This window comes from Eretmochelys imbricata, chromosome 2 (assembly GCF_965152235.1).
Source record: "Eretmochelys imbricata isolate rEreImb1 chromosome 2, rEreImb1.hap1, whole genome shotgun sequence".
NCBI lineage: Eukaryota > Metazoa > Chordata > Testudines > Cheloniidae > Eretmochelys > Eretmochelys imbricata.
The window spans coordinates 153,048,799-153,061,485 of NC_135573.1; the positions used below are offsets into that span (position 1 = coordinate 153,048,799).

The window sequence follows — 12,687 nt, forward strand, 5'->3', positions numbered from 1 at the left end:
GCTTTGCCCTTAACTTTTATCCCAATGGTTAGAGCACCCACCTGGCATGTGAGAGACCCAAGTTCAATTTTCCCCTCCGCCTGATGTGAAGGATTCAAACTTGGGTCTCCACCTCGCAGGAGAGTGCCCTAACCCCTGGACTTTGGTGCATTCTAGGAGTTCTCTCAGTCTCTTGTGTTAGAGTGACTCTGCATGTGGTTAGGGTACTCCATTGAGAGGTAGGGTACCCAAATTCAAATATGATCTCCATATCAGGTTAATTGAACCTGGTAGTTATGAGGGGGGTCCATCACCACCTCCTCCTAGCCATTTTGCATCTGTTTAGGTTTGCTCAGAGAAAACCTACTGGATCATGCCCCACAGGCGAGATGCGTGAGGGAACACCTAGTTGGAGGATCCCACTGGGGGTTAGGGGTGTGATAGGTGCCTGAACTGAGGTGTGTGTGCACATGCTCACTGGCAGAAACTTTGGCACCTAGGGAACTTTAATAGTGGAAGTGCAGGTGCCTACAGAATTAGGTGACACCAGACCAGGGGTTTTGAGGATCTCAGTGGTGCCTAACTGTTGGACTTAAGTCCTTTTATGTATCTCTAGCCCTTACTGACTATTTTTATCCCTCCCTATTAGCTCAATGTGAAATTCACCCTTGTGCCCAGGGACAGCACAAGAACAGCATTACTTATTTACCTAAGCCCTCCTTTGAGGCCTTAAGTGGGACTTAAGTGATGCATAGGCTTTGGGCTGTCCCTGTACACAGGGTAAACTTCCCCCCGACACAACATCCCTTAGGGTTAGAGTGTAATCTTACAGCTGGTCATGAGTAAAGGGCAGGGTGTAATTGTGCTATGCCAAGAGTAGAGCAGGAACCAAACTGGGACTGAGAGTCACAGCTGAGTGCCTGTTTCCTTTTTAGTCTGCAGGGGAAGTATGCAGTGCTAGCTCTTTTCCTGATTCAACTTCCCTTCTCTGCCACCCACTCCTTGCCCAGCTGTGCAGAAGAGAGAGTAGCAACACGGCGACAGCAGCTGCTTTCACCCCTACCCCCACCCTGCAGTGCCAACCATGCTATCTTACTACCTGCTTACTCAGGGAAGCAAGGCTCATACTCTAGCCCTTAATTATGACAATATTAGATATATGGACTTTAGTAAGGAAGAAAATGGTTGCTGAACTTAGTATTTTTACTCCAAATAGTTTATATAATTGGGGAAGCAGCTTAGTAGAGAATGGCATACAATATTGCAGTAGCTTCTCTGAGAATGGAGAGTTTACACTAAATAATCAGGAAGCACTTTCATGTGTTTCATTCATACTTATATTTTTAGTTATAATTGTCACATTTTTTAATTAGTAACTTGTGGAGTAACTGATTTAGAGATCTTTTTATGCCTAAAATTTCAATGGAAAGGGATTACAGACACGATCTGAAAGTTTACATAGTTTAAATAAAATTAAAAATATATGCTATAAGGGTAAGTAGGGGAAAGCTTTTAATTTTCAAATGGAAGAAAAAAATGAAGTGATACAATACGTACCCTTTCCTGCAACTTTATAGAAACTCAATATAAAATAGAGACAGGGCTGGTAGGTTGCCTCACTCTTCCCATTATAAGACTGTGGTTTCAATTGCTTATGACTTTGCCAAAATGTAATCATTTGGGCTGAAATTTTCCATGCTAGGTGTCCCTCTCAAGTTGAATTTGTTTTAAAAAAATCACTAAAACAATTCACCCATTTCCGTGAATGAGACTTGGGGAAAAGGCATTGTTTTGCCCATTCTGGTGGCCTTTGCATTGAACACTGAAACGGGGGCCCTGTAGAAAAAATGCTCTGTGGTTGTGTAATTAAAGACACTATCAGCATGCATATGTACAAAGGGGCTGAATTAAGAGTCAACCTTAATTGTGGCATTTCTTAACTTTGAAGTGTTTGACTTTACATTAAAAGAACATTAAAGTTGAAGGTTTTTCTATGTAATAGCAGCATCTATATATCATTTCTTTACCCCTGTAAGGCTGTAAGTGTAGGATTTATTTTAACTAGTAAAGCAACTATTCCCTATTGAAATCTGGGCATATGCAAAATATTAAAGGTAACTGTTCTGAGTTACACGTGCAAAAAACCTCTTTTTTCTGTAAAAAAAGGAAATATATATTCCCCTTACTAGAAAACAGGATTTCAAACAAACTTAAATTGAAAATGTATCTCTAGCTTTTGCTATGGTGAGAGCTGTAATAATTAATGGACTTCTATATGCATATACATAGCAATTGATCTTTGAGATTGAATCTTCTAGATTTTTCCAGAATTCTAAATTTGTTAATAAATATTTACCAGTCCTCACTAATCTCCTTTTGAGATGTTTTATATAATCGTTAGACACTGACATTAAACAGGAGACAAAACTACAGTATCTTTCTTTCACCCTAGACTAACAAATTTATTTGAGCATAAGGTGCCACAAGTCCTTTTCTTTTTGCGGATACAGACTAACACAGCTGCTACTCTGAAACCTTTCTTTCACCTGCTATTTCTGAAATAATTCTCTATATATTATTAAAAAGCCTGTTTAGCAACAGTGCATGTTTATTCACTGCATGTGAGGAAGGCTCCACAGGAATCTGACTCATGGGAATGCCCTCCTCTGCTCTTTGTCCTTCCAGATTATTAAGGACCAGAAGCTGATGGTGATAGTTGGAGGGATGCTGCTGATTGATCTTTGCATCTTGATTTGCTGGCAGGTTGTGGACCCCTTGAGAAGGACTGTGGAAAAGTACAACATGGAGGTATGTCACGAAGACTAAGTATCAATATCTATAGTACCATGTCTGCTTCTGTAGCTTTCACTGAGCCTAGGTAAGGATACATGATGATATATTAAAACAGGCCAAGTAGAGGGTTTTTGTTAAAGTAAAAATGAAACTACAGAGGAAATCCTAGCTGCGTTCTAAATAAGGTGCTGCATCTGTCACTTTTAAAGGTTTTTAGATGCAATAATGCTGTAAACACAGGAGAGTTCTCTAATAAGAATCTATAACAGATACTCTTGCAATAAATAATAGATTACAGAATCCATTAGTCAATTTCAGTAAACAATTCAAGACATCTGTGGCGAGGTCATTGCTTCGACTGCATTATTATTGTAGATGTTCAGGAATTATATTACCATTTCTATTTTTCTGACTTGTAAGACCACCGCCCCCACACACCCATGCTCATTGCTCCTATTTTGATGCCATTCCTGGAAAGGTCATGTTGAAGATTTGTGATTGTCTGGAGATAACCGCATAATACCACTTTTTGATATTGTTCCTAGAATTAGAACATTTTGAAAGTAAAAGGAATGATCACAAAGTTAATGAAATACCCTATCTATATGCACATCAGCCCTGTACCTTCACATGGCATACTACGTACTTCCATCATGGAGATTGGAGATGTCAATTAATCCAGACTTGATTTTTATGGTCATCAGTGAGGAAAAACAATTTTATCACCAGTGCTGCTTAGTATCTTCAAAAAGTCTGTCATTCTGTTCTATACTATAACCTTTTATTCCATGATTTCTATATTGCACCAGCATTTTTGGAAAAGGATTTGGGATTATTTTGGGAATGATTTATTTGATTTGGGTATTTTTAGGCAAAGACATTTTCAAAACATATGTCATAGCAGTGTCTCCTAAACAGCGAAATGTGCCTTCCAAGAGACACTCCAGAGGGTGCAAAATTGTTCAGTGTTTTGAGGTTTGTTTTTTTAAAGTTAGTCTCCAGCTGTTATGGTTGTGGAGAAGAACTTGAAAGTGTGATTGAAATTAACTGATGTGGCGATATCTGCCTGAATTTGAAGAGAGCCTGAAACAATAGGTCAGTGTCACTGTTGAGTAATATTGTAAAAATGAAAAGTAATGTTTAGGTCAGTTTTAAATAATAACTTGTATTTGAGCAATACTTAACATCCAAGTGTGTGTGTGTGTATATAAAATAAAAAATCAGTTAATAAAGTATAAATTTAGGGACATGTTTTTGAAATATAATTTCATTTCATTTAATTAAGATCCTAACATGAGTAGGCCTTTGAACAATACAAGCTGGAACTGAAATGGGTCCTAATTGGTTTAATAATTTCTGAAAGAGGTCTCGGCTTTCAAATGTTTGGAAAATGCTGTGCTAAAGGAAATATAAATAACACTTATTGCTTTCTGCAGTGGAGTCTTCCTTAGATTGTGAGCTTTTGGGGGATAGGGATCGCCCTTTATTAAGTGTTTGAAAAGTGCCCATGTTGTAGTGGCTACTTCTGGAAATGCATATATCCATTCAGCAATAGTTTCACCTTGTGGTATAGCATAACTTTACTGAAAAATGTTCACAAACAATTAACATGTACTCAAGCTTTTCACTGTCTTGCTTATTTCACAAAATATAGTTTTAGTAGGATTTTCTCCCCCAGAAAGTAGGCTCAGAATAAGTAAATGTCACTTTAGCCAAAGAAAAGGGTATTGGTGTGGGTCAGTCAGTCCACCTGTAAGTGCTGGTGTAACTACCAAGGTTTCATGCATCATTCAGTTCCATGTGTACAAAGTCTTTGTATCACATAAATACATACTTTATTATGAAATGAGAATAACTGATGTCCTTACAGTGGGTATTTGTGCCTTTTGACCTCTGCTGAGTTCATGTCCTAGCATAGCAGGCAGTAACGGATTAGGTGTGCAGACTAATAACTCGCAGACATTAGTGATGTTAGAGAGTTTTCCTCCCTCTAGGGAAAAGATTAGTAAATCATCTGCAACCCGGTCTGTGTAATTCAGTCCCAGTTAACGTAAGCAGGTGGTGGCTCTTGAGCACGAACACCTGCAGCCTCTCTCACTCTTTCTCTTGCCTGAAAGAAGCAGAGTACTGGAAAATATCAGAAAAGTGACTGACCGATAATTACTTTTTTCAATCATAAAGCTGGGAATGGGCAACAGGGGATGGATCATTTGATTACCTGTTCTGTTCATTCCCTCTGGGGCACCTGGCATTGGGCACTGTCAGAAGACTGGATACTGGGCTAGATGGACCTTGGTCTGACCCAGTATCCTGTTCTTCTGTTGTATCACCTTCAATTAATCAAACTCTGTTTGATCACTTATTGTTTCCATGATTTGTTCCTATTTCCTAAAGCATTTGTGGGCCAGCCTTTTGAAAAATGCATATTTAAAAATAGGGGTGTGTATGTGTGTTAGGGTCATGGATGTGTACTCATACACAGAGGCATATCCCTAATTGTTTACAGACCAACGTTGACATTGATTAACGGTGGTACCTTACTGTTGCTCTTTAGTATGTTCTCTCCATGTTTGTTCGATATTTTAAGATACTAAAATGTAATAACTTAAGTAGATTATATAGAAAATAATTAATGAGAACCTGACTTTTGGGCGGTCATACAGAAATTCATTTTTTTTTTTTAGTGCATCTGTTATCAGTCATTCTGCTCAGTATTTTTAGTTCCCCATGGAGCTTTCATATTAAATAGAAGTGGCTAGAGTTAGTGTAATTTTAAGGCTGTGAAATCAATCACTTAGAGATCAGGAAGTCTAAACATTCTTTTCCACATTAACTCACACATTGCATATCCTATATATTTCATTATATGCATTAATATAAGAAATAATACTGTAAACTGTTTGTAGGTTCCTTATTCTAGAGCTAAAGAGCTTGTGGATGTACAAAGGTGGTGCAAGCTCCTACAAGAAATTGAGGCTCTTCTAAACAAAGCTTAAAAAAAGAACGCCTGCCCTTTTTGGAGGCAAAACTAGCAAACCCACTTCAAGGTGACCTCATATTGTGTAGCTCAAATGAAGCCTCTGGGGGTTGTCAGAGCACTGTCATCAAAGCAACTTGCAAGATCATGACTGGTATTTTCCTAATAGTAATCCCATTTCTAACACACTGAGAATCTTTTACCCTTTCTCTGGGAAAGACATTTTTTAAAGAAATTCCTGGATAGATGTGGCATATCCAGAGCAGCATAGAGTATCAGGATCTCCATTGTGCATTTAATTTGCCTTAAAATCATCAGAACAGCCATATGAATAGCCTTGTATGCAGAGCAGTACTATTGAAAGAGCCAAAGATGAGTATTTGGAACTGGCCTTTATATTACTTTCCCTAGGATATGTAGTGTCTTTCATGGCCAATTGTGTATGTGATGTTATCCAGACCTCAGCTCAGGTGATGGTTGAATTAACTATAACTAAAAGATTGCTGTGGCTTAAATAATGGTTAGCTGACCAAACACCCAGGGCAAGCCTCTGGACTTTCCAGTGAACGAGATTCTCTTCTTCAGCTGGTAACCACAGAAGAGATAGCCAGCTTTCATGGAAAAGAGAGCACTGCCCTCTCCAAGTCTGAGACATGTGGGTTGCACCTCTCATTTGGCAAATGCCAGAGACAGCTTAGTCTTGTCCATCAGACTCCCTGGCCTTCCACTTTCATTCTAGAGTCAGTGATTAGGCAAACAGAGTAATAATAATTTGGGCTCCCTCCGGAATATTTCCCTGCATTTGACCTCCAGTTACATATTGGATGACAATTGGTGGTCCAGGGGTCAAAGCCTTCCTTTGTGAGCTGAGTCCCACAGAAAAGCACCATCTATAATCATGGATCAGTTTCCAGATCAGGACAAAAGAGAACCAAAAAATCCTCAAAGGGCAGATAATGTAAGAAAAAAGCCAGGAAACACTCCAAAGGCTCATTCTCTTCCACTAGCTCTAGCTCCTTCTGTGAGGAAGGGGAACTCTTAAGTTTGAACCATGGTAGTCTCAAGCCAGAGAAGCAGGAAAAATGCTTTCTCTCAGAGATGTGACACCATTGGGAGCAAGGTGGTGGTCACCTTTGCAATTGCAGAAAAGAGAGGATCAGTGAGTGAATTCCAAGGGCAAATATCTCACTTTCAAGGCTGTGAGAATTTACCATTCCCGTGCCAACTTTCCCAGAGACCTTGCAGAAAGTAAAACAGAGGTCACCTGTAGGAGGGGACTGAAAGTTTGTCAGCAGAGCTCACAGCTTTTCTGGCAGTAACAGTTTTCACCCGGGACACCATATCCAAATGCAATGATTTAGACTAGATCCTCTGAATCATAATTTTACTCTGGTGCTAAAGAAAATATCTGCCTACTGTTTTCATGGTAGAGAGACATGGATTTCATGAGACTGGCCATGAGGCTCATGACAGCAAGCTCTGTGGCTTAAACGCTGGACTGTGGATAGTTACTCGAAACAAATCCTCTTTCCTCAAAATTCTCCTGTGAAAGCCTGTTTGGGGAAAAGCTTGATAGCGGTGGCTGACAATTCAGATTACTCTTTTCCAGTCCAAGCCACTGATTGGACAGGAATCATGCCTGACTCCACCCAGAAATAGGCCTGGGGCCAAAATATCCCAGTTCTCAGATACATGGTTCCAGCTGACCTCTGACAAGTAGGTAACCAAGATTGTGTGATATGATACTTTCTAGAACTTCAGGCACCACCACATCCTCTCTTTATTCTCTCTCTGGCCTTGATGGATGATGAGAAATATCAAATTCTCCTGAAGGAGATCTTGTAACTACCAGAACTAGGGCTAATTTTTTTCCCCAGAAGAAAGGTGCTCAGTGCTCTAATGCTTCTCCACAGTAACAAAAATATCAGGAGTCAAGTTCTCCTTTACCTCAAAAGTCTGAGCAGTTTAATGAAGAAGATAAACTGGTTATGGAGAGTTTAGCTTCTGCTGTCACTACAATATCTCCAGACTTCCTTCTGTGGGCTTGACAGAATATTATATGCACATAGCCATCAGACTCTGTCACTGACAATTTCTCTGGCTTACTTGTGGAAAATTACGACTTAGTATAATGTTACCTTTCAGATGATCCTTCAGCAGCAGCATCTTCACAAAGGTGCTGATAGTGATAAAGGTGAGGCTGAGGAGTCTAGGAACTCATCTGGGTAACATTCTTATCAGAGCACCATCCCAAGGAAGCTTGCAGGAAGCAACCCAAAGGAGTCTTTCCTTGCTTCAGATACATGGGTTTATAGTAAACTTAAAGAAATGTTCCTTGCTCCTTTCCCAAATGAACGTTCACCCCGGACTCAAGAGAGACAAAGAGGGCCAAAATTTTCACTATGCAAGAGAAGTTTGACCAGGTGCAGGCTCTGATCCCTGAAGTATCAAAACGAAGTGTTTTTGATCCACTGTTGCCTATGGCTTCTGAGTCTTCAGGTTTCATGAGCAAGACAGCATATAAAATGACCAAGGGATACCTCCTACAGGCCTAGAACAAGTGAGCAAGCCATCCCCACAGAGGCAAAGGAAAGTGAGGATGTCATGGAAAGTTATTGAGACTCTCTGTTGGTGGAAATAAGAAGTCCATCTTACGCTACATGCATCCCTTTACAGTCTGGACCCCAAAATCTTGACCACAGATGCTAGCCTTTCTGTATGGGTAACACACACAGGGCCTACAGTGCCCATGGAACATGTTGTGGTTCAGAGACAGAATCCTGAACATTAGTCTCCCCTAAAGGTAAGGGGTGTTATGTTGGTGGTCTTTGATTTCTAGGATAACTTGAAAAAGGAGATTCAGTTATGTAACAGCGATTGTGGTATATATAAATAGACAATGGGGCTCAAGAAATACAAGTCTCAGTGTTAAAATGATGCAAATGTGATCATGGGGGAGGGGGAAATTCACCTAATCTCCATCAATGTAATTCACAGTGAACACAAAGGCAGACTGACTAAGCAATCAGTAAATAGACAATTTAAATCAATGTTTCCTGATATCAGGAGGTTAACCCACCCCCAAATGAACCTGGTTTTATCCACTCTAAATACAAAGGAAAAGCGCTTCTTCACCAGAGAAGCAGGCCAAGGGCTATTGCAAACTGACACTAGCTCACTGGTGGCCTAAAAGGATGCTTTGTGCTTTAGGCCCCAATTTCACTTTGAGAAAGTGTGATCCAGAAGATAAAGGCGGAAACAATGATATTTCTCATTACCCCAAAGTGGTCAAGAAGGTGTAAACACAAGTATGAACAAAGACACAAAATTCAGCCTAAAAATTCTAGGTTTTCAGCTCTTTTGCCTTTTTTTTTTTTTATGGGATCGCCTAGATTTAGGCTTAAGTTTTTGTACCATTACATCTCATTTTTACTTTGTAAAACTGTCACAAAAAGGCTTTATCTTCTTTTAAATGTAGGGGTATCTGTTAGCATGAAAGTGCACCAAGCAATGGTCTGAAAATGTTAGTTAATTTTAAATAAACACAGATATTATTCTTTTGTCCTACTTATTGATCCATCCCTACTAACTGTCTTTACCTCTCAGCAGTCTAAGACTTTCAAGATGTAATGATCCAGAATGAAAAACTTGATGATTTCCTCTCTAGGGCTGACTTCATACAAGTCTTTTGGGTCCTTATTAGAGCTGGTCATAAAAATTCTGACACCGTAGCTTTTCATCAGCATTTGCCAAGTTGTCAAAATCAAAATGTTCCATTTAGACAATTTCCTGCCAGCTCACTCTCCCAGCTCCTCAGCAACCCACTTGGTGGGCTACAGGAGACCCCTGGTTTCTCAGCTTTCCAGGTAGAGATTTCAAAATCAGGGGTACCAGGGCTTCCAGGATCCACAGGTCTGTGGCAGCCCACTAACAGAGTTTCCTGAAGCCAGGGATTCATCCCCTTTCACAGAGAATTTTTTTTTCATTCCAAATCCGAACAAAACCAAATTTGAAATAACTATATCCTCTGCAAAACAGAATGACCTTCTTCAGAATTCAAGTATATAGTTAATATAGTTCAGTAAGTCATTACATATATATATATACACATACATACATACATACACACACACACACACACACACACACACACACACACACGTGCAATATATATTTAAAAGAATTTAGGGTTTCAAGACAGCTTTAGAACTACAATTTGGAGTAAAAAGGCCAAGTCCTGGAGTCGTATAGATAATGTCTGACCAGACTTCAGAATATGCAGGGTGAGAAGGGCAGTGTAAGTAGTTCCAATTAAAACTGAGTTCAGTCTTGGCAAGAACCCACAGCACCTATTCTTTCATCTTCAAACTTTTTTCTCATTTCAAAGCATCTTTACAGACAGGAGGAGCATTAGAGTGTCACCATTCATTCCTGTCCAGGGTTTGTTCCTCCATTAAGCCCAGCATAGTCATGTCCTTGTGTATAATGTCATGCCATCTGATCAGTGGTTGGTCTCTAGGTCTGACTGGCCTTGGTTGCCTTTGCATTATTTTCTTTGTCATGCTGTCATCTGTATGTTTGCTACAGTATCCCCATCATAATCTTTTTGATTGCAGCCAATCCCATACCCTGGTTTCACATCCTGCTCTCCTAACTTCTTCATTTCTCTTAAAATCCTACTTTACATCTGCTGTCTTCTGAAGAACTGTCATATCTACTGCCTCCAGGCATCTGATGTTTAATTTAATGCAGCTTCTTCCAGACCATAGAGGAGTGCCATTAGTACACTGGTTTGATACATTTTCACTTTGTTATCAAGTGAAACATTTTTAACAGTCCATAATTTCATCAATTTCTGTGCAGCATTGTAGCTAAAGCATGTTTCTTTTAACCTCATCTTTGATGGAACCATAGGCACAGACCAAGCTTCCTAAGCACACAAGATATTACTTGTGTGAATCACTGCTGCTGTTTTCAACACTTTATCTATTGTCCCTTTTCCAAGATGCAACTGCTTTGTCTTCATGGCATTTGCTGTAAGTCCATGTCAACTGCACCAATTTTTCAGGGTAGCGAGGAGTATCATCATTAATTCAAGTGTGTCTCCCAGTTGTACTATGTCATCTGCATAAACTAAAGAGCTTAACTCTAGATCACCCAATATCATGTCCTCCAACTCATCTACCATTCTCAATGTCCAGATTAAGAACATGATGAAAGGCAATGGTGATTCCATGTCCTCTTGTCTTATGCAAAACTTAGACTTGAATCAGTTGCTTAGATTTCCACCATTTCTTGTGGCACTATGCTGGCTAGGTAAATGACATAGGGTGTAGGGTTTTGGCTTTGTGGAACACTAATCCATCTTTTATGGGGATATACGCCTGTATAGTTTGCATGGCTTACATCTTAGGAGAAAAGGAATCAATTTCCTCAGGGACAGGCTGGCTAGAGTATTTAGGCATTAAACTACTAGCAAAAGGGGAGGGTAAAAATAGGGAAGATATTACCATTCAGCACAAAATTGAAATGTTGAGAATAAAATTAATCAAGTAGCCAAAGGACATAAAGAGAAGAAATTCTTCGGTTCCCTACATGTCAGTGCTAGGAGCCTGGGTAACAAACAAGAGGAACTGAATTTTTTGACCTAGTATATTATTGAAACCTGTGGGGATCTTTTGCAATACGTGAATGTTAAAATCAATGATTATAACCTATTTAGGAAGGATCAAAGGGACAGGGGAGTGACACTCTGTCACTGGGCCAGGGAAAGGCTCCAGTAGCAGAGAAAATCTCCATCAGTTCCCAGTTGCTGAACCTTTCCCTGTCACCTCCCTACTTCCAAATCCTTTCACTAACACCTGTAGCTACACACCACAGGGTGGATGCAGCCTGTTTTTTTTACTGCTGCATATAGCTACATGTACCCTATACTCTGCCACAAGAGGTGTGCACTGTATCCATAGCCTTATTTTGGTTTGACAGTGACTAATTTCACATTAGTTTAAACCTATTCATAATTGACTTACACTACACCAAAATAAGCCTGGTTTAAACTAAAATTATCTTGGGTTTTGCACCTGACTAACCAAATCTGCTGAAAACAGTACCCTTAGGTAAAGTGGTGCAATTCTGTGCATAGAAAATCCCTTACAGTATGCCCTCAGTAGGTTCTCTGGCAGTAAGCCAGGTGTTAATATTGCTCACTTCCACAGAATGTGTTTGTAACCTTGCTGCCAGGTGGCGCCAGCAGCAACAATGGCCGGGTTCATTATCTAGGGGTTCCTTTTCAACAATACAACAGAAAACCGGCTTGAGACCCCACCCAGTGACCTGGGACAATTACATACCACCCCTGGGTGCCTCTAAGAGGCAATACTTCCCCTCTTGCAAGCACAGAGTCTGAATGTAGCAAAACCTTTTTAATAAAAGGAGGAAAGTAATTCAGCATTCATTTGAGAAAACACAGCAACTAGGGTTTGTAAACATAAACCATGAGCAAAAGACCCACCCCCAAGTAAGTTGGGCAGTGTCCTTTTCCCCTCAAGTTCTTAAGTCCAGCAATCCAAAAGCCCTTTTAATGTGTCTGTCCCTTCTCTGTACCCCACTCACGGTTGCTGTCCTGGGCTAGTGCAACCCCAGAGTTCAGAGGTTGATCCGCAGAGTTCACCTCCCACCTTGTTGGTGGGGGGTGTGTGTAAGGAAGCACCTTACACACTACACCACTTGAGCACTCGTTCATCACCCCAACGACCAATTGCCGCACTTATCTGTGGGGCTCTGCTCTGGCCTTCTCCACCAGCGACCTGGCTGGCCACTTGCCATGATGTCTTCAGGGCACCCCACTTAACACAGCTGTCAGTGATTTCAGCTGTTAGTGGGGGAACGTCACTGCTGGTGCACACTGGGAAGTCTCTTGCAATAGACAGGTTTCAGAG

The 12,687-nt window shown here is 40.3% G+C and overlaps 1 protein-coding gene across 1 annotated transcript in view; it reads left to right on the forward strand.

The window, feature by feature from the left end:
- GABBR2 (gamma-aminobutyric acid type B receptor subunit 2) overlaps positions 1-12,687 on the forward strand; it is an 840,990-nt gene that overhangs the window by 601,438 nt on the left and 226,865 nt on the right. The window contains exon 13 of the mRNA XM_077809185.1: positions 2,665-2,787. Within this exon, the coding sequence (XP_077665311.1) occupies positions 2,665-2,787 (123 nt within the window). The remainder of the gene's footprint in view (positions 1-2,664; positions 2,788-12,687) is intronic.